The 23,305-nt window shown below is 36.7% G+C and overlaps 1 protein-coding gene across 50 annotated transcripts in view; it reads right to left on the minus strand.

Annotated features, from left to right (window-relative positions):
• The window catches only part of trdn.L (triadin L homeolog), a 374,840-nt gene extending 358,483 nt beyond the window's left edge, over positions 1 to 16,357 (minus strand). For 18 of the 50 annotated variants that reach the window (XM_041562902.1, XM_041562900.1, XM_041562895.1 and 15 more), the window contains exon 1: positions 15,944 to 16,355. In XM_041562902.1, coding sequence (XP_041418836.1) covers positions 15,944 to 15,965 — 22 coding nt within the window. In that variant the 5' untranslated portion in view covers positions 15,966 to 16,355. Of the gene's footprint in view, positions 1 to 15,943 lie in introns of all 50 variants that reach the window. The other 32 variants (XM_041562866.1, XM_041562874.1, XM_041562869.1 and 29 more) reach the window with 2 other exon arrangements.
• Positions 16,358 to 23,305: the final 6,948 nt, after the last annotated feature.

Genomic DNA, 23,305 nt, shown 5'->3' on the forward strand with positions numbered 1-23,305 from the left:
CTAGCTCTTCCAAGCACACACAGGCAGAATGAAAAAACGCTGCAGGGCTTCAGTTTATATATGGAAGGGGAGTGGTCCAGGTGGTGGTCCAGGAGGGAGAGCTTCCTGATTGGCTGCCATGTATCTGCTGGTCTGGGGTGAGAAAATAAGCGCCAGCTAAGGCGAACCCAAATTGGCGAACGTCACGCGACGTTCGCGAACATTCGGCGGACGCGAACGGCCGATGTTCGCGCGAATTAGTTCGCGGGCGAACAGTCCGCGACATCCCTAACTAGGGGTAAAACGATGCTTGGTTCATAAATCGAGGCCAATACAGTATATATCTCAACAATAACAAAAATTATGTAGCAATTTCAGACAATTCTTTCAGTTTTGGCAATTATATTATATCAACTAGAAGTCTTTCCAGGGTTTGTGTGATCACCACCTTGACAACATACAAGTATATATAATTTGATGCTTAAAAGGAAAATGCAATCAACTGTAATGACTCCTATTCATCATTTTGATAGATTCAAACTATAATGATTAAAAAAAACCTTTAAAGCAGATACAATTTCTTGTGTAGTCTGTATATCTTTTTATCACTGCTGTTAATCACTTGATTTAAAACTTTTTTGCATACTAATATGGTTCTAAAACGAAATCTACTCTCTTTATACAGTAAGTTTCTCTCTTAACAGAAGATAGACAAGACATATAACATACTGCACAATCTGTAACAGTCACTTTGTTGCAGAACCTTCTAAACTGTCTAGAAGCTGGAGTGCCTCATACAGTATCTAATATATATTTAGTATATAAGTGACACAGAGCCAAAAACCAACCAAGAGCATGATCTGTGTGGCAAAACATACAATATAATGTCAGGATAAGGCATATAAGGCAAGGTGTACATCAGTAACACTGTGTGCTAGGGAATCAGTGAGCAGTGTGCACCTTGATTCCAAGATTTTATATTGTGTGCTATATCTAGGGGCACATTTACTTAGCTCGAGTGAAGGAATAGAATAAAAAATACTTCGAATTTCGAAGTATTTTTTTGGCTACTTCGACCATCGAATTGGCTTCTTCGACTACGACTTCGAATCGAACGATTAAAACTAAAAATCGTTTGACTATTCAACCATTCGGTAGTCGAAGTACTGTCTCTTTAAAAAAAACTTTGACCTCCTACTTCGCCACCTAAAACCTACCGAGCATCAATGTTAGCCTATGGGGAAAGTCCCCATAGGCTTTCTAGCAAATTTCTGATTGAAGGAAATTCGTTCGATCTATCGATTAAAATCCTTCGAATAGTTTGATTCGAAGGATTTAATCGAAACGAATAGCGCTAAATCCTTCGACTTCGATATTCGAAGTATTTAACTTCGATAGTCAAATATCGAGGGTTAATTAACCCTCGATATTCAACCAATAGTAAATGTGCCCCCAAATCTAAGACTGTGCTAAGGGGCCCTGTTGAACCTAAGATTGATTGGGAGAGAGTGCCAAGGGGTCTGATAGAATATTGTGCCTGGAGAAAGGTGATGTGGGAGAAAATGCTGTGAATAAAGATGACTTGGAATTAAGCTGTGTGACCTGACTGACTGAGAGATAAGTTGATCTCTGAGGGTGTGAGTAACATGGAGGTAACCTTAAAGTGGTCCAGCAACTGGGACAGGCCCTAGAGTAGTCAGGAAGACTACAATCTCAGATGTGAGAGACTATAATATATTTGTGTACCTAATAAAGTAAAGACAAGGCCCTATATTTTGGCATTTTGTGTCTATCTCTCTTTTCTGCATAAGACACTACTATTAATAAAGGGAATCTTCCCACAGTACCATACCTTCTTTTCAACCCAGTGCAGTAATACTGACCATTTGCCAACAATATATGGAAAAGACTTACCAATAAAACTATAAATTCAGTTAATAGAGTTAATTTATCATATTAAGTTGTTATCATTTTTAGCATAAACACTGCAACATTTTAGAAATGAGCTTTTAAAAATATCTGTTTTGCTTCTGTTGCACAGATGAAACCTTCGAAATGACCTTTTTTGAGGACAGATCCAATTGTTGATCGATTAAAAGAAAATATAGAACTTTAACTATTAGAGCTCTTCTATATTACAGGTATGGAACCTATTGTGTATAATGCTTGGGACCTGGAGATTTCCGTTTAATGGATATATCTGTAAATTTAGATCTTCATACATTGTCTACTAAAAAATCATATCATATTCAAAATAAACCCAATCAGCTGGTTTTACCTACAATAAGAAGTCATTATATTTCAGTTTGGATCAAGTACAATGTACTTTTATTATTACAGAGAAAAAGGAAATCATTTTTAAAAATGTGTATTATTTGGATAAAATTGGATCTATGGATCTTTCCGTAGTTCAGAGCTTTCTAGATAACGGATTTCTGAATAATGGATCCCATACCTGTTTGTATGATTATTATAGTTATAGTTGTCCTACTAAAAGAAAACAGATTGACTGTGGGAGCGGTCATGTTGCTTTTTAGGCTGTCCTCCAGCCGTGACCTCTGCCCCAGCCTAAGTCACTACATCTTCCATATAATGGATATTGTTTGTTTGCATTTGGTTACTTGTGACAGGGAACCTAGTGGAACATAATTTTTTAGTATCCATTTAATATGTTTCACAATCCCATAATGCCTCATCTGCCAACAAATACAGAAACTTGCATATTTTATAGTCTGAACTAGGAACAAAGCTATGTGCAATTAAAAGTTGCAAAAACTGCTAATGAACAACATTACTTTGTAAACTGCAATCATTTGATCTTCATTTTGCTACTTCTTTTTCTGTTTATGAATTTTATTGCTTTCTCCCACTAGACTCTGAGCAGTGCTGCAGTAGGGACAGATGTAAATGGAAAGAACATTCTCTGTAAATTGCCATATTCTGTTAATATTTACAACTTCAAATACCCCCTTTGACTCACTCAGCACTTACTGTGATTACTTTCACTTTGCTTGTCCTCTCTTTCACACTGCTCACCCTCTCCCTCCATTTCCTCAATGAATAAAATATTCATTAATCTGTGGGTAAGGCTATTATGTGGGAGCAGAGTACCTGAATACCTGATACTGTCAGTAAATCATTGGGACAAATTTCTGCTCTCAACAGATTCAGCAGTACTGTCTGAAGGGTGAGCTGAGGGCTGGTTTGCATATTTCTATTCTGGATGTGATTCTATGTACACAAGCAGCAAAATTATGTCTCTAATTATGAACTAATATACTTGTGTCAATTGAATTAACCAAACATGGCTCTCTGATTATTCTGGACATCAAAGGGATGTCTAATTTCTCATAAAAAAAGTAAAGGGTACAATGTGCCAGCTCCTAAAAGCAGCATTTTGTCCCAGTATTATATTAACATATTAAATAAGGTTTGTGTTCTGGACACATTTATATTAAATTTAGAAACATTAGCTGCTTTTAAGAGGGTTATGTAATAATAGGCACTAAGTTTGCCCAGGATCAGTAACCTATAGCAACCAATCAGGAGGTAGCATTTTCTGGTTATCTGTTCAAACATCATATTGGTTGTTATGGGTTACTGCTCCAGGGCAAACTTAGTGCCTTTTGTTACATATGTTTATCTACAGGAATATTTCTGTCTATAGTATAAATTCGATGACAACATTAGGTCCAAGCATAGACCAATAAAGAAATAATTAAATCTAATAAATACTTACAAGGAGTCTCTTTTTCTATCACTTTTTTCATTAAAAGCACTTAGTATGATATTCCATGTGAGAAAGTAAAAAACTTTCAATGTCACCCAGTGCTGTCAAGGTACAATAAATTACCACCCATCTCTATATTAATTTACTTTTTCATTACAGGAATTGATAAAAGCTCCTGGGATAATTTAGAAAGTGCTGCTTTTCAAGGAATGTGTGCATGCATCATCATTATACAGATGAATATTTATGGTGAAGTTTTATACTGAGGTATTCAGAACAATAACCACTTTAATGTGACTCTATTATAATTCTACATTTGTAAAAGCTATAAAGTAAGCAAAACTTTGTTAAAGCAGGGGCCATTGTTGAACTGTTCTGTTGAACAATGTCTGTGACAGAAGTGTAAACATTAACCCTTCACTTCCAGATCATGAGGTTCGTGTGAACCTCTGGTAGCTAAAAGGTTCATATAAAGGTACAATTTAGTCATTTATATATTATTTTTCTTCTTTTTTTACTGGGTTTTCAAGTTAGGTCACAAAAGTCCATATTAAAAAATCAGAGTTAGCAAATAAATAAATGAAATAAAACAGTATAAAAGCTAATATGCATTACAATTACAATTGAATACATTGCAAATATTAAGTGCTCAAGGCAAGATTTTATTTTCACCTAGGTCTACAGGTTTTCAAAACCAGCAACAATTATGCTCACAAGTCATCTCAACAATACCAATTGTGAAATAAAAGAATGATTTGTTTATAAGGGTGAAAATAATCAACCTGAAAAACACATTGACATCACATAGAGAAAATGTCACAATATGAGTTCTTCAAGCTCCATTTAGGAGACTATCATCTCCCACTGTAAATGGCAGCACAAAGTGAAAAGTTGAATACTCCTACAGTGTTGCATACACTGCTGAGTGCATACTTCATTAATTATATCAGATATAAGCCATAATACCCCTTACAGTAAAATATAAGGATATTGGATGTCAACAAGGGGTACTGTGGAAATATAAGGCTGATTGCATATGGGGAATTTTCTCTTTCATTAACCACCATTTTCGAAAGCCAAAAAACACTAGTACTCGCTGTTTCCAGCTCTAAAAATGAACACTGAAACATCATTATTCTCTAATGTTAGAGAGTAAAAAATGTAAGAATATATGTCACCGGATATTGTGCTCTTACATATGGTTCACATTCGGTTTTGTGCTCATTTAGTAATAAAGGTGTTAAATTGCACAGGTACAGTTGCAAATAACAACACAATAATAATCAGCAATTTGTTTCCAACAGTATACCAGGAGATAAAACCATAGATTGGTTGTTATGAATAAATGCACTGGTACAATTTAGTGCCTATTTAAATCAGCCACCTTGTGTAAGGACATTTGGCCAGATTCAATATAATGAGAAGTCTTATTTCCTTGTTCAATTCCAATTTTTTCCACAGTCAGATACAATTTAAAAAGAAACTAATTCCACTGTTTAACATAACAAAAACTAAAACTGTATTAGGACACAATATTTTATCCTCAAATTGAATCTCCACCATACGTTTTCATGTGATAAAATTACATTTTCTCATGGACTTGAAACTGGTCCTATATTTATTAACCTGCCTAAGCTAATCTATCAAATATTTTTGGCTCTCACTGTAAATTCATGCTTTCATACTTAAAAAAAGTACCCTTGGTGCCCAAAACATGTTGGATGTGCAATAAAGCACATTTAAAGGAAAACTAAAGCTTAACAAAGAAGTAATTATAATCAATGGGAGAGATTCAAATTTCTCTTAGAGTCAGATGTAATTGAGTAAGAATCAGTTCCAGGTTGTCCCATAGACCCAGATGCAATTCAGTGAGAAAAATATCTATTAAACTCTATCAAAACTCTATTAAAGTCTGTAGGAAAAACTTAAACTGGAAATTGAATTTCAACCATAAATGATCATGTGATAAACATAAAATAAACTATTTTCATTGATTTGAACCTTGCCCAATATGTTTAGGCTTCTGTACTAGGCCAAGGCATACATTACTGTAAATTAACTGAGTTTAGGGATTGACTAGATAGAATATATAGAATATACAGTAAATATCTCTAAATATCTCAATATAATGCTGATTAGTAATTAATTTAGATTCACATTAAATGGCAACTCTGAAATTGCAATTTGCATCAGAATGTAATAAACAGCCCTGTAGCATCAGCTTATATGACGTGCAACCCTCATTTTCTGTGTGTTGATTTGTAATTAGGGATGACCCCTAAGATTAACTTCTCATCAGCTGCTCAAAGCACACTGAGAATGTACGTGTCACCAACACTCCTAACAGATTTCAAAATGGTTAGCTCCTGTGACAGCTTTGTATGCCTGGATCATTACTGTTATAGAGGTGCTGAACTATTAGGCTGGTGCAGTAAGTTCTGTATATAAAAAGATTATACAAACTGATGAAGTGAGATGGATCCCAAAGATCAGTAATGCAAATTATAACATCTAGTGAAAGAGAGAGTGATAGATATAGATATGTTTTATGTATATTGTTTTTCTTCCTATCATTTTGGTTAGTTCAACAGTTTTCTAATAGATTTCTGGTTAATCAAATCTATACTATTTTATCAGCATGCAGAAAATTTTAATTGAATACATGTTATGTCAAATCAGCAATACAAAAATGAAGAAATATTTTCCTACAAACTATATATAGTCCAGTACAGGTTGTGCTGGTTTAACTGTTACTATCTAAGGATAGATTACAACATTCTAGGACCAAATATATCAGTTATTCCTGTTATCAATTAGAAAAGTGACAAGGAGGCAATTTATGTCTTCAGTTCTGAACTGTGGTCCTTGTTGGACACTAAGGGGCAGATGTATGAAGGGTCGAATATCGAGGGTTAATTAACCCTCGATATTCGACTAGGAACTAAAATCCTTCGACTTCGAATATCGAAGTCGAAGGATTTAGTGCAAATGCTGCGAACGATTCGAACGATTTTAATACAACGATCGAAGGAATTTCCTTCGATCAAAAAAACTTAGGCAAGCCTATGGGGACCTTCCCCATAGGCTAACATTGACTTCGGTAGCTTTTAGCTGCCGAACTAGGGGGTCGAAGTTTTTTTTAAAGAGGCAGTACTTCGACTATCGAATGGTCGAATAGTCGAACGATTTTAGTTCGTAGTCGTAGTCGTAGTCGAAGGTCGAAGTAGCTCATTCGATGGTCGAAGTAGCCCAAAAAACACTTCGAAATTCGAAGTTTTTTTACTTCGAATCCTTCACTCGAGCTTCATGAATCGGCCCCTAAATGCTTACAGAATTGTATAGGAACAAAGATGACAGAGCCCTTAGCAAGGTTTCAGATAATATGTTACAAATAGGTTTCAGCTTTTTTTCAGCATCACTGAGCAGAATGTGAAACTGTTTGAAAGCTTTTATGTTAATAAATTAAAACTTCACTGTTTTGCACTTATTATGAAATAAACCTGGATTCTGACTACTCAGAGGGGATTGTTGTGGCAGTGACAATATAGAAGTGGTTTCCCATGTTTCTGCTTGGTCCATTAAATAAATTAAATACAGAAATGTATCATTATGATTAAAATTAAATTAAAACATTCATAGGAAAATACTGTACACTGCTTGACACTGTTTCCCAAGGTCTCATAATTTACTCTTGTGTTTTTCAGGTTGTTATCATCTGTTATAACATTGCTGCTCTAATGCTATGCACAATAGGATGGGTGCCTGAGTGCCCTTCTAACACAAAGTTATCCAGATATCTGGACAAACAGAATTGGCTTAGTATGATTTATCAGAGGATACTCACAGAGACAATTTTTGAACAGAATGATAAATCAGTTCAGATGTTGCCATCTTTAGGCCACTATCACATGACAAGAATTTCCAGATTATATCGGAACTGCTTTTCAGAATTAATTGTATAATTATACTGATATTTTATTGAATTTGCATAGATTTACTTGCATTCTAGCCATTTTTGATAAAGCATTGCATCAAAAGCCTGAGGACGAGTAATTACATATTTTTGTAAGTGCATGTGGTAGTGGTGGGTGTGGTGGTAAAGAGCTAGGGGCTTAATCATTTTTATGAAAGAAATAGATTACTTTGTTTAGTGAAACCTTTTTGTGAATAAAAATGTTACCATGTGTCTGGTTGTTATGCATTGTATGCATAACTATTGAAAGATTATTTATAGTCAGACAGGACTTTTTTTCTACAGGATTAATATGTGTGTTTGGTTGTGTCTCTATCACTATGCAATGGGACAATTCTCTAATACTTTCAATATAAGGCTTTATCATAACATTACACTGCTGTAATAATAAAGAGCACCCTCAATGTTAATTATTGATAGCATTCAAGAAGAAGTACCAAAATAAGCAGTTTCAACACATTTGTCTTGAATCTTTTAAAACATGCTAGGCGCTCTATTCATGCAGCTGTCAGCATATGCCACCTGTTCCAGCTCTTGCTGCCAGAAGCAAATTATAGAACCATCCAACTGCTGACCAAAAGAAAAAAAAATATTGTGTGTCAGCCATATGTCTTCTAACGCTAAAAAGTCATCTGAATCAAACAGAACAGTACATGTTCTGTAGCACTCAGTGTAATGTACTTAGATTTGTAAAGCGTGAAGAGCTGGCAGGCGTTTATTTGAAATGAATATAATAGCTGAACAAACATATGCCAGAAAACATCTGTTTATTGCTGAATTATCTGACTTTTTTTCTTCCACTGGCTATATTAAAAGGCTTAGTCCAGAAAGTGAACTGAAACTATTTCCCCACCATGTCAAATAGAATTTATCTGCTTGTCACCTTTATCAGTACAAATTTGTTAGCAATCATAGCAGACAGCAATCATATGTAGCAGAACTATAGGTCCCAATACTCTGCCTTCTTAGTTGGAAATTGCAATTTTGCTAAGCTTCTCCAAGCAATAACTCAGCAGTAATTCTTTTTTTTTTTTTTAAAGATGCAAGCATTAAGCAAGAAAACTATTTATATGACTAAGTAAGATCTCCTCAATATTAACCATAGATTACCAACGCAGTAGATTAAATGACCTATGGCAGATAAGCAGTTAAAAGAACACTGTTATCAAAATAACATTTACATTTGCACTTAAAGCCCTCATATACAATTTCATTTGGGGGAGGGGGTACTTTCTGTAGGGTAAAATATTTGTGGTGCAGATTTTAATTATTTTCTGAAGATGACAAAGGCTAGGGCCACATGTAGTGAATCTCTGTCTGCAGACTAATGCTTCTCTGCTTTTCAATGTGCCTGCACCTGAATACACTGCCTCGGCTCAGACAGACATAGTGGATTTTGAAGGTGAATCTCAAGATTTTGCATTTCGCCAAAAAAATCTGCCATGTCAGCCTGTGCCCTGAGCTGAGGCAATGTATTCAGGTGTCAGCAGAGCTCCCTAGCCTAACACTTAAAATATCAGATACTCTACCAGTGGCATACTGTAACTATGGCAGGAGCAGAGCCTATGACCAAGGTGAGGACCTGGTGAAAGGGTGCCTTTGCGAGAGGGATCACAGTAAACATTGCCAAAAGGAAACAGTTGGTGTGACACATGAACAGGTTGTGTAAGTACTAGGTAAAAGGACTGGCAGAGGGACTAGGGCTGGTTTTCCATCCAATGTTGTGTACAGGCCTGCATTCTTATCTGACCAATAGAGTAGGTATGATTCAGCCTCCAATTTCTTCACTTTATTGCTGTAAGATTCAGTAGGTGTCTGTGTTACACCCCATGTGCATAATTCAAGGAAAAATATAGAATCAATACAGCTCCAGGCAGTAATTTTCAACTGCAATGTGTTTTATTCAGCAGTGCAGGCACACTACATGTTTCGGGCGGAGCCCTTTATCAAGTGTGATAAAGGGCTCCTTCTTTCCTTCTTATCTGACCAGTTACACAGTTTTCTATTATTTTAAAGATGTAGAATTACATTAGCTAGTTGCAATATAAAAAAAAAACTGCTCTGTAAGAAAATGTATCCTGTGGAAAATTAAGTGTAAAAAGCCTATATAAAAACAGGCCCAGATTTGCATCAAGGCCACAAAGTCCCAGGCCTAAGGCGGCATAAACTAAAAAGCAGCATGTCGCCCAGCCACACTGGTAATTTGCGTGATTCTGGAGCACTATGTGCTAAGCGATTAATGCTACAATAGAAAAGGATGCGCATGTACGCGATCTTGTGGGAGGGGGCAACAGAGGACACTGGCCTCTGGCCATCATCAGGTAAAATCTGGCCCTGTGTAAAAAGTAAATTGCCTTACAAAAGAGGAACAAAAAGAAAGTGGTGAATTAGCAGGTTCCAGTTATGTGCTCTTGCTACAGAATCTATTATACACTAAATGAAATCTATTTTGAGTGCTAAAATAGAAAAACTGGGATACATTCCTTTAGTTTTTAATAAGAAAAATGGAATGATCATAACATTTTGCATTTTTTTTATAGAGTAGTTCACTATGCATAACTGAGTTGAGGATGAGTCTGTAGAACTCCAGCTCTGAAGTTTTCCACTTTTGTCTTTTGACACTGTCAAAGGTATCTGCTAACACTGCAGAACTGAAAAGGGCGTCAAGTGATCTAACCCCTTTCCCCTCGTCTCCTTTCAGGTTGCAGAATGTCTGTACTTATATATAGACTTGCAAACAGAAAGTATACTTTACCAAAGTAGTTTAATTAAAACCCTACATTCTCCCCCACCTAACCCACATAATTTTTACTGCATAAAACCCAATTGCCAGTGCCATCACATTTTACTAAAACAAACAGCAGCTTTTTACTCTTGCATCCTGCCTCCTACATATATTAATAGATCTGTAAATCATTTTAGAACACAGAGACCTGTGGCCATGAATACAGCATTGCCTGTTCCCAGCGTCCCTATACTTGTTCATTATTCAGGCCATGACAGGGGCTCTGTACTTACCACCTGACCTATGGGGACATAAGGATTTAAAGAATCTCTTTTTTTTAAGTATCTCTCACTTAACAGGCCTTTACAATGTTGCCTTCCCAAGAATTTGATCTGCACAATCGGAGGGCAAAGTAAATCTCTTGATTTAGAAAAAGATACTATTTATAAAGTAATACTTCCTAAAACAATGAAGTGTCATTTCACCACCATCATTAAAAAAAACCTGAAATCATTTCGATTTTAAATGATTGTTAACATTTTAGAAGTTTTTACAATGTATTGATTTTCCAATATATTTTAATCTTTTTGTATTCAAACCATTTTTCTTACAGGTTCAGGGACTTAAAACGTGAAACACACCAACATCTCAAGCCAGTTATATGATTGTTTCAGCATGTGTTTATTATTAAAGAATAAGCAGGCAATCTGACTCTTTAGATAATGTACTGTGATGTACTTCTTTGTTTAAAGATAACCATACAAAGGCCAGCTTTTATCTAATTGGACACAATGGTCTGCAGGCCACACTGTTATTACCTTATATGGCCATCCCTATGTTCTAACACCCATGCAATGATTCATCCGATAGCCTGAACAAACAGATCAGAAAGAAAGTGAAAGCAAGCTGTAGAGTAGACCCTCTCATACTCAGATCCAATGGTGTGTCATTTAAGGATGCACTAAATTCAGGATTTGGTTTGGTATTTGGCAAGGATTCATCCTTTTTATGCAGGAACCACACTTCTCCCTGTCCATGATTTGCATATGCAAATTAGGGTTTGGATCAAATGTTTCTCAAAGGATTGAGAAACATTCGAATGATCAAAAATAGTGGATTAGTTGCTTTCCTTGTCTCATTCATGAATTTAAAGGAGGTGAAATAGGGGCAAATTCACTAACCGGTGAAAATTCACCAGTGCTGGCTTTGCGAACATCGCAACACTTTGCCAGGCAAAAATTTGCCTGCACAATGCTAATTCACGAAGATTCGAAGTTGCGCACAGGATACTGAATGCTGGCGAAGTTGCGCTAGCGAAAATATGCTCAGCAGTTTGAAGTTAAGCTAGCATTAGCTAATTTGCATATGGCATGCAGTTAAAGTACAATGGCCGAATATGCTGCAGCAAATACATTACACTACATAAGGCCAGGGAACCTTAATAAAATTATATGGAGGTGTTATATTATAACCTATATAACCTACACGTTTGCCCACAGTTTAGTTTAGGTGCCATATGTACTCAACCTAAATCTGCTCATGTATGACTACCTGTGAAGTAGATCATGCATATCTGTTTTAGAGCCATGTATTTCTGATGTCTTGGTTACTATTAGCAGTAACACAAGGTGTGTTTACTAACGGCAGTTTACACAGATTGATAGGGCATTGTTTTATCTCTAGAAATTTAACATTATTTCGCTAAATGCTAATGAAGTAAGTACTCCTGTTAGTAGACACCCTTAAATATACATAACAACATAATCAACACTCTATATATTGACTGCAAGATGCAAATAAAAAAGAAAAACTGAAAAGCCTGCAACAGAACTCCTAGAAAAATCACGTTTAAAGGAATTTTTCTATTAAAAAAAAATGTAACAATGCAGTTTCAGTACAGCACTATTTGGGAGTATTGTTCAAACCTTCCTGCAATTACAGCTACTATGAAAACCTACAAAACAATGACTTTGAGTCATGACAACAAAGCTGAACATAAACTCCCCATCTGTTCTAGCCCTTTAGATAAGTAGCTTTTTGGCAGGCCAAGCAACTGGATAACTGGATATAATTAAGATCTTTTGCCAGTTTATGGAAACAGCATCCTTCTTTTATAGGACTGAGACCGAGTCTAAGCCACTGTTAAAATGATTGCACACAGAAGAATCCCTTGCATCTGCAATTACATCATAAAGTCTACCATTACCATCTGCCAATTGTGTCCAATCAATGGCATCATAAGTGTGAAGACCACACCCAATAAACATTTGCAACACGTGGATTGCTTAGAAAGGCTCACTTAAATGTAGTGTTTATTGCATCATATTAGGGTACAAAGGTGGTAATTTGATCATAATGGTGCTGCATAGTGGGTATCCAAAGTAAGTGCTTTGTCCATTACTATGGTCTTTTAATGGGAATAAATATATGTTTTTGTTGAGGTAGACTTGTCCTTTGAAGGAGAACTGGCCCCAGGCACGCTCCTGAATTATTGAGAAGTACAGAAATCTAACTGTCTTGTAGCATGGCATCCTGTAAAATATAGAAATGCTTGAATCTCTATGACCTGTGGCCAGACATGTGTACTGGAAGCTGACCAGCTGGGCCAGTGCTTATGATATGGACCAAAATGGAGACCGTAAACTAAGCCTCGCAGCTCTTATCTTCTCTGCGATACAGAGGCACAGTAAGGTTTTTGCACTGCTTAATGATATAATCTGAAAGAGGGTCTCAGTGGCAATACATTGATGACAAATTAAAAATAGCAAACTGTCAATTTGTTACATTTCTAGTTTAAAGAGATTGTTTACCTTTGAGTTCATTTTTAGTATGATGTAGAGAGTGATATTCCAAGATAAATTGCAATTGGGGTTTAAATGTTTTAATAATTTGTAGTTTTTGTTTTATTTAGCTTTTTATTCAGCAACTCTCCATTTTGCAGTGTGAGATATCTGGTTGCTAGGGTCTAGCAGACATGCATTCATTTGAATAGGAGACTGAAATATGAATAGGAGAGGGCCTGAATAGAAATATGAGTAATTAAAAGTAGCAATAACAACACATTTGTAGCTTTACAGAGCATGTATTATTAGATGGGGTCAATGACTTCAATCTGAAAGGCAGAAAGAGTGAGAAGAAGGCAGCAAGTAATTAAAAAAACTGTGGAAAATAAATAATGAAAACCAATGAAAAAGTTGTTTAGAATTGGCCGTTCTATACCATACTAAAAATTAGCTTAAAGGTGAACAACAACCCATTTACTAATCTCAGATACAGAAAGGTGGAGTTTAAACTGATTGAAACACTGTTTGAACTAATGTGGCTTGAACTTTTTATAACTCCAACTTTTAGTTGGTATCAGGGCCGCCATCAGGGGGTCACAGGGGGTACAACTGTACCGGGCCCCGGGCTAAAGGGGGGCTTAGCTGTGCTGAAGTTTTTGAGATAGCCAGGCCCCCTTTGGCAGGGCCGAAGCCATGCCGCCTCTTTGGAAGTCCTGAACCGGCGAATAGCCGAAGTCCCGAACTGCCGAAGTCCCGAAGTCACGAAAAGTGCCGAAGTCCTGAAGCCCAGTTGACGAAAAGAGCTAACTTGAAATCGTGAAGCCGTGAAAAGACCCAAAGTGATGAAAAGAGCCAAACTTGAAGTTCTGAAGCATGAAAAGACCCGAAGTCACGAAAAGAGCCCTGAAGCCGTGAAAATACCCAAAGTCACGAAAAGAGCCGAACTTGAAGTCCTGAAGCCATGAATTCAGGTCTACTGAACACCAATGTGTGTTTTTTTTAAAGCCCTAGCCACCAATGTATTATTTTAATACTTTACAGGCCTATGCCACCAATGTTTTTTTTACAAATATTCTCTGGCGCCTCAATGTTTTTTTGCAAGGGTGGGCCCTGATGCCACAGTTTTTTTTAACTTATGGGGGGCCCTGTTTTTTAAAAAAACTTTTATGGGGGCCCTTGCACCACAGTTTTTGCTTTAACTTATAGGGGGGCCCTGACCATCAATGGCTTTTTATAACTCGTATATTGGGGGTTTACCATTTTTAACTCTGATGTCTGTGTGGTCTTTTAACTGTGGTGTGGGGTGGGTGGGGATCTGGGGCCCCATGATTTCTAATGGCAGCCCTGGTTGGAGTAATAAATGTAACTGGCGCTAAAACATTTGGGAATTCAGTGTTCAATAATTTTCTGGTATGAATTAACACTATTCTAATTGCAAATTTGGGCTAGTAAAATATGTCATTGTCTGCCCTATGTGCACAAAAACATAAATTATGAAAAAAATTCCAACTTCACAGATGTTTTTAGAGGTCATTTATGTTAGCACAGGGTAACGTAGATTGAAAATAATGGGCGAGCAGTAAAGACAGTGCCCTGTTGCAGGCTGTGTCTTCTGTCATTCCCTAACTCCCCCCCCCCCACCAATACAGCATTCAATAATGCAATCAACGCTGTATTCTAGAGGTGATTGGCAGGTCTCTGAGCTCAGAAATGGAGCTCCGAGGTCTGCAGCAATTTACACAAAGCAAATGGCTAATTGTTTTTTTTTGCACTTTGCACAATTCCTTCTGCATTGTAATTGACACCTTGTATCTAAAAAGCCAAACAAATGTTCTGTTTCCACGTTCTACAGGATTTGAAATAGTTTTAGTGAGAATGCTGCCCCTATTCACACTTGGTACAGTAGCAAACTTGTTTAAAAAATATATATTTATTTGTTGTCAGTTCCTGTGGAGCTACATTTTACTCAGATGCAATGTTCCCTCAGATTGCACATTAGTTCATGCACACAATTTTTGTTGTGTTCCAAAGATTTAATTAGATTAAAATAAAAGGGAATATGAACACCAAAATACTTCTGAGGATAGTTTATTCTATATCAAATTATGCAGGTTTTCTTGTGATAAATTTATAAGCTATAATAATATAAATGAAAATACACCAAAAACTAACTAAAAAAAACAGCAATGCCGTAATACAATATTCATTTTCAAAGGGCCTCTAAAATGAAATAAATCAGAGGAAGCCAGCTATTTTTAAAATGTATTATCTGAGTACCATAATCAGAGTTCCTTGTGTGACATCAATAGCTCAGTTAGATATAATCCTGAGGTGTCCAGTTTCACGTTATTTATAGGATGCGTTTGGAGATTTTCATTTTCAGGCAGCGTATGTATTTAACATTTATATTAGCCAGTTGTACTAAAGTGTGATACACAATAATAATAGCAAATAAGTAGCATTTTGACACGTTCCCCATGTACCCAGGCATACATTTCCAACATATTGCTTGTTTCACTAATAGTTCTGATAAAGATTTACTTGCTAAAATGTTCATGTCAATAAGTTGCTGGCATTCACCCATATATTTTTAGCCTATTGACAAATCTTTAAGCAATGTCCTGTGCTTATTTTTACTCAAATAGTTTAAAGAAATACAGATAAATACATAAAATGTGAACGTGAATATAGCAAAAAAAAAAAAAAAACATGAATTCAGTTAAAAAAAACTATGTATTTAAAAAGATAATTACCTTCAACAGAGTTCTCCGTCATAGCAGTGCAAAGATATAGTGCTAAATATCAGTAGTAGGTTATTAATTACTTTGGTTGAACTAGCAAAGAAATCTTTGGGGGGTTTTTTGGAGGGGGTCCTTTTTCTCTCAGTTCCTTCCTCTTTTATGCTGCCTTTAGCCTCTTGACTTAACTGCAGAGTCCTATCGGCAAAGCAAAAAATAGAAAAAACTTTCTTAGGACTATGAGTTTTGAAGTGTAGAGGGACCAATTCCGGTTCATGAAGTGCAAAATCTCACAGTCCATACGACATTTCCCAGATTTCCAGGTATTCAAAAATACTGGAAATCATTAAGAGACAGCAAAAAAAAGCCAAGGAACTGAATAGAGTTGCTTAAGGGCCTACAGCTTGTCTCATAATAACTGGATTATTCAGAGGGGACAGGTTTGACAGTGTCAAGTAACATTATCTATCACAGCTCAGGTTTATTCTTAGCACACATGATGCTCTGTAGAATCTTCATGGCCTTATTTGGCTGAGGGTGGGTCCCATCTGTGTGGTCTATTCAGTACCCCTGTCATTTACTCATTGACTGCTGGACAGATTTGTTGCACTGTAGTCCAGATCAGTTTAATGGCATGTTAGGCCGATACTAATGTGATAATTGACTAGTTAATGTTGTCGACTTTACTTGCTCATTAAAACAATTTAACTGAAACAGAGGAAAAATAATTTGTTCAGTGTGCTGTGTAGAGCTATGTTACCTTTACTTTTTGAGAGTCTGTAAAAAATGATTGCACACAGTTAAACAAACCTTAAAAACAATCTTTTACTATGTTGCTATTATGGCAGCTTCAATCTGAGCAGACTATTCTAAAATATTTACTGACCCTGTTACTGCTCTCTGTCACTTTACATGTTCTGACAAATGCCTTTGTTACCACAGTCATACTATCAGAATACAACAAATACAAAGCCTTAACACATCTTATTTAGTACATAGGTGCTAATTCTCATGTAGTTGTAAATTCACTTCTTTTTGTCCCCATGCTGCATTTATACATCATATTGTCTTAAACTAGCATAGTGTGCTTTAGGAATCAATTCCTTAGGAATCAATGCCCAACTGCCTTAAATTAACCCAATATTTGCTGACCAATCAGAACTGGATGCAGGTTATGGTAGTGTTCCTTGGAGCCAGCATGTAGTAAGGACACTACCCACTGGAAGCATGAGCAGAAGAGAAACTGAGAGTAGATATAATTCATACACATTTATTTTTTTTGCTAACATTCATAACAGAATATGTAATATGTAGAATATAGAATGTTTAAAAGTTGTTGTATATTTATGAATTATTCTATACATGTGCGAATAAATGTACATTGTTTTATTCATTAATTTATAAATCCTCATAACCAGAAATACTTATATGTGTTATATGTATATAAAAAATAAATATAACTATTTACATAATTATGGGTGTGTGACTTGTTATCCAGAATGCTTGGGACCTAGGGTTTGCCAGATAAGAGGTCCGTAATTTGGTACACCAGAGCTTATTTCTGATAAAAATCATTTAAACATTAATTACGCCATATGGGATTGTTTTGGCTTCAATAAGGATTAATTATATCGTAGATGGTATCAAGTAAAATGTACTGTTCTTTTATTACAGAGTCTGTATATAACCTGCCTATCTGCTAGTTGATGGAGATTAAGGCAAAAAAACTCATCTGAAGCCTCTCCAATTTGCCTCAGAGGGGGGATAAATTCCTTCCTGACTCCAAGATGGCAATCAGACCAGTCAAACCCCCATCCAAATATTTAGTCAGAACCTCATTTCTTTTAATCGGAAAGGGTGCCCTCTTGTAAGCTGTACTGTTTGAGCACTGGAGACCAAAACTGTACGGCATATTCTAGATGGGACCTTACCAGTGCTCTGTACAATGGAAGAATGACCCCTTCCTACCGTGAATCTATGCCCCTTTTAATACAGCTCAAGACCTTCTTTGCCCTTGATGCTGCTGACTGGCATTGCTTGTTACAGTCAAGTTTATTACCTATAAGGACTCCAAGGTCCTTTTCCATTATGCATTTGCCTCTGAATTATGAAAAAGCGGTCTCCCATAAACTCCATTTTAGGCAATAATCCAAATTTTTAACAATGATTTCCTTTTTCACTGTAATAATTAAATAGTACCTTGTACTTGCTCCAAACTAAGATATAATGAATCCTCATTGAAGCAAACACAGCCTATCGGGTTTATTTAATGTTTACATGTTTTTCTAGTAGACTTAAGGTATGATAATCCAAATTACAGAAAGATCCATTATACAGAAAACCCCAGTCCCAGGGCATTCCAGGTAACAGGTCCTATACCTGTAGTGATTATGGTGTGATGCTGCTTTACAAAATAAGCCACTTTTCAGTGTGTAATGTGGATGCAGGATGTGTAGACAAATATGTATGTCCCTCTGAGAAGTGAATATTTACAATATAAACATTGTGCAATGCTTTATTGTTAGGCTTTAGGAAGTGCTATAACAATGTTACTGAAATGGTCCTTAATGCAATAAATAACTTTGCAGTTGATTTGCCTCAAAACAAATATAGGAAATAAACTCAGAAAAGCATTTGATCAGTAACGGTTGATGGTTGTTTTTCATATAATATGCACTACTGAATGCTAGCAGGCAAAGTAGATAAATTATGTGGCTGTTATCACATGTTCAGTTCTCTTCTTTATGTTACATTTTAGCATTTGGTATGGAGATTCAAATTACTGAAGATCCCTTAACCTGAAAACCCCCGCTCCCAAACTCTGCAGATTATAGATCTGATAGCTGTATATTTATTAAAGGAGAAGGAAAGGCTAAAATTATTAAGCTTTATCAGAAAGGCCTATATAAATAAGCCAGTAAACCCTCAAAGTAATGCTGCTCTGAGCCATCATTCAAAAGAAACACATCATTTATTTCCTGCTATTGTGTACACACGGGCTTCTGTATCAGACTTCCTGTTTTTGGCATAAACCTCCAAGGCTAAGGCTGGAGCATGCTCAGTTTGCTCCTCTCTCCCTTTCCCCCCTCCCTCCTCCCCTCTCTGCTATAACCTAAGCCCAGAGTTATGATTGAGCAAACATAGAGAGCTTCTAGAGCTGTTTGCTCAGGTATGGTAAAGCATTCTGCAGAATAAATTTAGTGTTATAGCTTGCACTATTGTGGCTAATCTATTGGCAATAAACTGCTTTGGTAGCTTTCCTTCTCCTTTAACATTAGTAGTACTAGTAGCAGAAGTAGTATTCATATACAATAAAGTGTTTCACAATCACAGCAGTTCTCTGTAACTCTGTAATTTTGCAATCTGTAACTTGCTACCTGAGATACTGGAAGATTAAATTATTCATCAAAGGCCTCAGAGAGTTGACAATTGAACCAAATTTGAAAATCCAGCGGTTTAACCACTGAGTCATTTCAACCAGAGCATTGCATTCACATGTATAGTATAATGACTGCAAACGCATTACAACAGGCAACTTGAACATTTTTGCTGCTATGACTGATGTGGCTTTTGGCAGATGTAATGTTGATGGATTGTAACAGGTTTGATATACCATTAGATAGCAGTTTATTTTTTAGCTAGAGTAACTGTAATATTTTTGTTCTACCTTTTACATTGTTTCATTTTATGCTACTCTTTTCTTTTTGTTTATGTGATCACTGTATGATATACTTGTAACAACTCCTAAGTACCAACATTACAGAGCTGAGCCGCAAAAATGAATTGGGTGTTTGAAACTCTAAAGGGATTTTACTTTTACAAATGTTGTTCTGAAGGCCTTGTGACATTACATAAGCAATTAAATGAAGAAATATTTATCAAGGCTTTAGCTGATAGATAGTAAATTGAGGGCAGGGAGATGACAGTGAAGGATTATCAATACAGAGGTTTCTGTATTTTCACTCACTAATCACATACTAACTGACAGAGAAGCACTATTCTCCTTCTCTACGCTTCATAAATAACTCAACACTGTCCATCAATTTTGAGCTCCTTTAAGGACCCTTGATTCATTTCTCCATAAGAGCTTATATTTTTCTCAGTACAAAAGAAGCAAAGTTTTATCACATGAGAAAAATGTCAAGAAAGAGAATGGGTTTATTAGCAACAACTACTGTATAGAAACTAGAAATCATGTGAAAGGGGGGAATCTACAGAATTGCTATGAATTAATTATACACAAACTGATTGAGATTGCATCTGGTGCACTATGATTTCTTATCACATGACCTTAGAAGCTAGACTGATATTCTATGCCTCTAGTAAATGGGAAGTGATGGGGTGAGGATTGCAATCTATCTTTAAGAAGAACTAAAGCCTAAATACAAATATAGCTAGAAATGTTCTATTTCACATCCTGAATTTAATGCACCAGAAGGGAAACTTCAAGTACTTTGGGGTGCAAAATTAATTAGGAACTTTACAGTGATTGTAATCATTTATCTGATACCCCAGACTGGTGCTCCTGTTAGCAGAAAATTGTAATGGCCTGGAGTACTTCTGTGCAAGCACCATGGAGCAATCATTTTCCTGAAAAGATTTTTCACTGTACTGCTTGTGCGTCTGGGATCTTGAAGAAAGAAGGAGCAAAAGAAGAGGATTGGGCTATTTTGCTCGAGCTAAATTACACCGGCTCAGTTTCTGCTAACAGGAGCACCTTCCTGGCAAGTGATTACAATCACTGGGGGGACTGGGGTTAACACTTGGCACTACCCCCCCCCCAGTGCACTACTGAAGATTTCCTTCTCCTTTAAAGGAATTGTTCAGTATAAAAATAAAAACTGGGTAAATAGATAGGTTGTGCAAAATAAAAAAAAATCTAATATAGTTAGTTACCCAAAAATGTAATGTATGAAGTCTGGAGTGACTGGATGTGTAACATAACAGAACAGAACAATACTTCCTGCCTTTCAGGTCTCTTGGTTTCCACTTGATGATTACCCTGGTTAACAAGCAGTAACCAATCAGTGACTTGAGGAGGGGCCACATGGGTCATTACTGTTGCTTTTTAATCTGACCTGCATGATAAGGCTTAATTGCAAACTCTCTGAACATTGATGTCCCATGTGGGCACCCTTCAAGTCGCTGACTAACTCAGAGTTAGAGAGCTGAAAAGCAGAAAGTAGTGTTCTGGCTATTATGTTAGAAGGCTATGACATCTGGTCACTGCAGCCTTTATAGATAAAATTTTTGGCTAACTAACTATATTTGAAACATTTTTTATTGTGCACAGCCTATCTATTTACCCAGTTTTTATTTTTACACTGAAATGTTCCTTTAAGTTTGCATTGTATTGTAAGGTATTTAAATAATTGATAACAGATGTGTGTGTGTGGGGGGGGTGTTAACACTTGGCATTCCAAGTTTTCCTTCTCCTTTAAGTTTGCATGGTGTTGTAAGGTTAAACACTTTTCAAACTTACCACCACTCACCACTTGCTTTTAAGAATCTTATGAGTAGGAAGCTAGACAGTGGTTCTTCAGAACATATGAAGGTGCATTTAAAACACAAGCATCGTATTCAAATTGCAGGTTTTGGAAAAAATTTACATTACTTTACATTACTTTACATTCACTTGCAAATTTTGGCTTGCGAAGGCTCCACCACACTACGCGCCACTTCGTCAGGTGCAAATTCACTACCACTAAGCTAATTCACTAAAATGCAAGTATTTAATAGCAAATTTTTGCTCACATCCATTTCTGCTGAGCGAAACTTTGTTAGTACACTTGCGCTTATGTCAATTTGAATAGGGCGTGTACATCAGGGCCGGAACTATGGGTAGGCAGAAGAGGCAGCTGCCTAGGGTGCAACAATTGAGGGGCACTGGGCAGCTACCTCTTCTGCCTACCCCTAGACCAGACATTACTATTCGCCAGACTTAACTCACTTACGCAAGCGTCGGTGTCACGCAGCGCATACTCTTGTGTAGTCTGTTCACCAGACTTAACTCACTTACGCGAGCGTCTGTGTCACGCAGCGCATACTCTTGTGTAGTCTGTGCGCATGTGCGCCATGGCGCCCATCAACGTGCTTGCGCTTGAAGTCACTGCGCAAGCGACGAGGGAAGTGAGGATGAGCTTATGAGTAGGAAGCTAGACAGTGGTTCTTCAGAACATATGAAGGTGCATTTAAAACACAAGCATCGTATTCAAATTGCAGGTTTTGGAAAAAATTTACATTACTTTACATTTTTTTCAGAATTTCACCATTATTGCAGCCACGAGATGTAACTACTGCAACTGTAAAACGTGTTCCTTCATAACCTTCAAACTAGGCTTTCAGGTATATTTACAAGATCAAACAGGCATTCACCTCAAAGATCAAGCTGGCTTACCTTCAGGCTTTGGACCCCAGTCACAGCTCTAGCATTCGCTAAGATCGCACCTTCACAGTTTCTGAATCATTGCCATAAAAAAGTCCACACAAGTGGTGAATGCAGCAGGCTAACAAAAGCATGTTGCACATGAATGTTCAAAATGTATCAAAATTTCAAACAATCCTGTAAATTATATCCTTATAAATGGTGCTAAGTCATGTCATCAGATATAGTTAGTGCGTAGTGATGTAATTTCTGTCACTTCTTGTGTATTATAATATATATAATAAATAATGGAGATCCATGGACTGTGTTAAAGCACTCAGCCTTCGGTCTTGTGCTTTTATATGTCCACGGAACTCCTCAGTGGCTTAAAATATCCTTATATTTTACAATTGAGGGTACTTTATTAAGTATATATTGCACAGGGTGCAAATATTAATAGCATGGAATGTGTGCAATCCCCTTGTTTTAATTAATAAGACCGACAAGGACAATGTGGATATTGCAATCTTCATATCAGTCACACCTATGTATGTGTGTGACTGCCAAGAGTATCAAGCAAAAAAACATAATTTAAGAGAACATTCATCAGTAGTCAGTACATATAAATGGGCAATTACTAAGCAGACAGAGGGACAAATTCACTTGCAAATTTTGGCTTGCGAAGGCTCCACCACACTACGCGCCACTTCGTCAGGTGCAAATTCACTACCACTAAGCTAATTCACTAAAATGCAAGTATTTAATAGCAAATTTTTGCTCACATCCATTTCTGCTGAGCGAAACTTTGTTAGTACACTTGCGCTTATGTCAATTTGAATAGGGCGTGTACATCAGGGCCGGAACTAGGGGTAGGCAGAAGAGGCAGCTGCCTAGGGTGCAACAATTGAGGGGCACTGGGCAGCTACCTCTTCTGCCTACCCCTAGACCAGACATTACTATTCGCCAGACTTAACTCACTTACGCAAGCGTCGGTGTCACGCAGCGCATACTCT

This window comes from Xenopus laevis, chromosome 5L, assembly GCF_017654675.1.
Source record: "Xenopus laevis strain J_2021 chromosome 5L, Xenopus_laevis_v10.1, whole genome shotgun sequence".
Taxonomy (NCBI): domain Eukaryota; kingdom Metazoa; phylum Chordata; class Amphibia; order Anura; family Pipidae; genus Xenopus; species Xenopus laevis.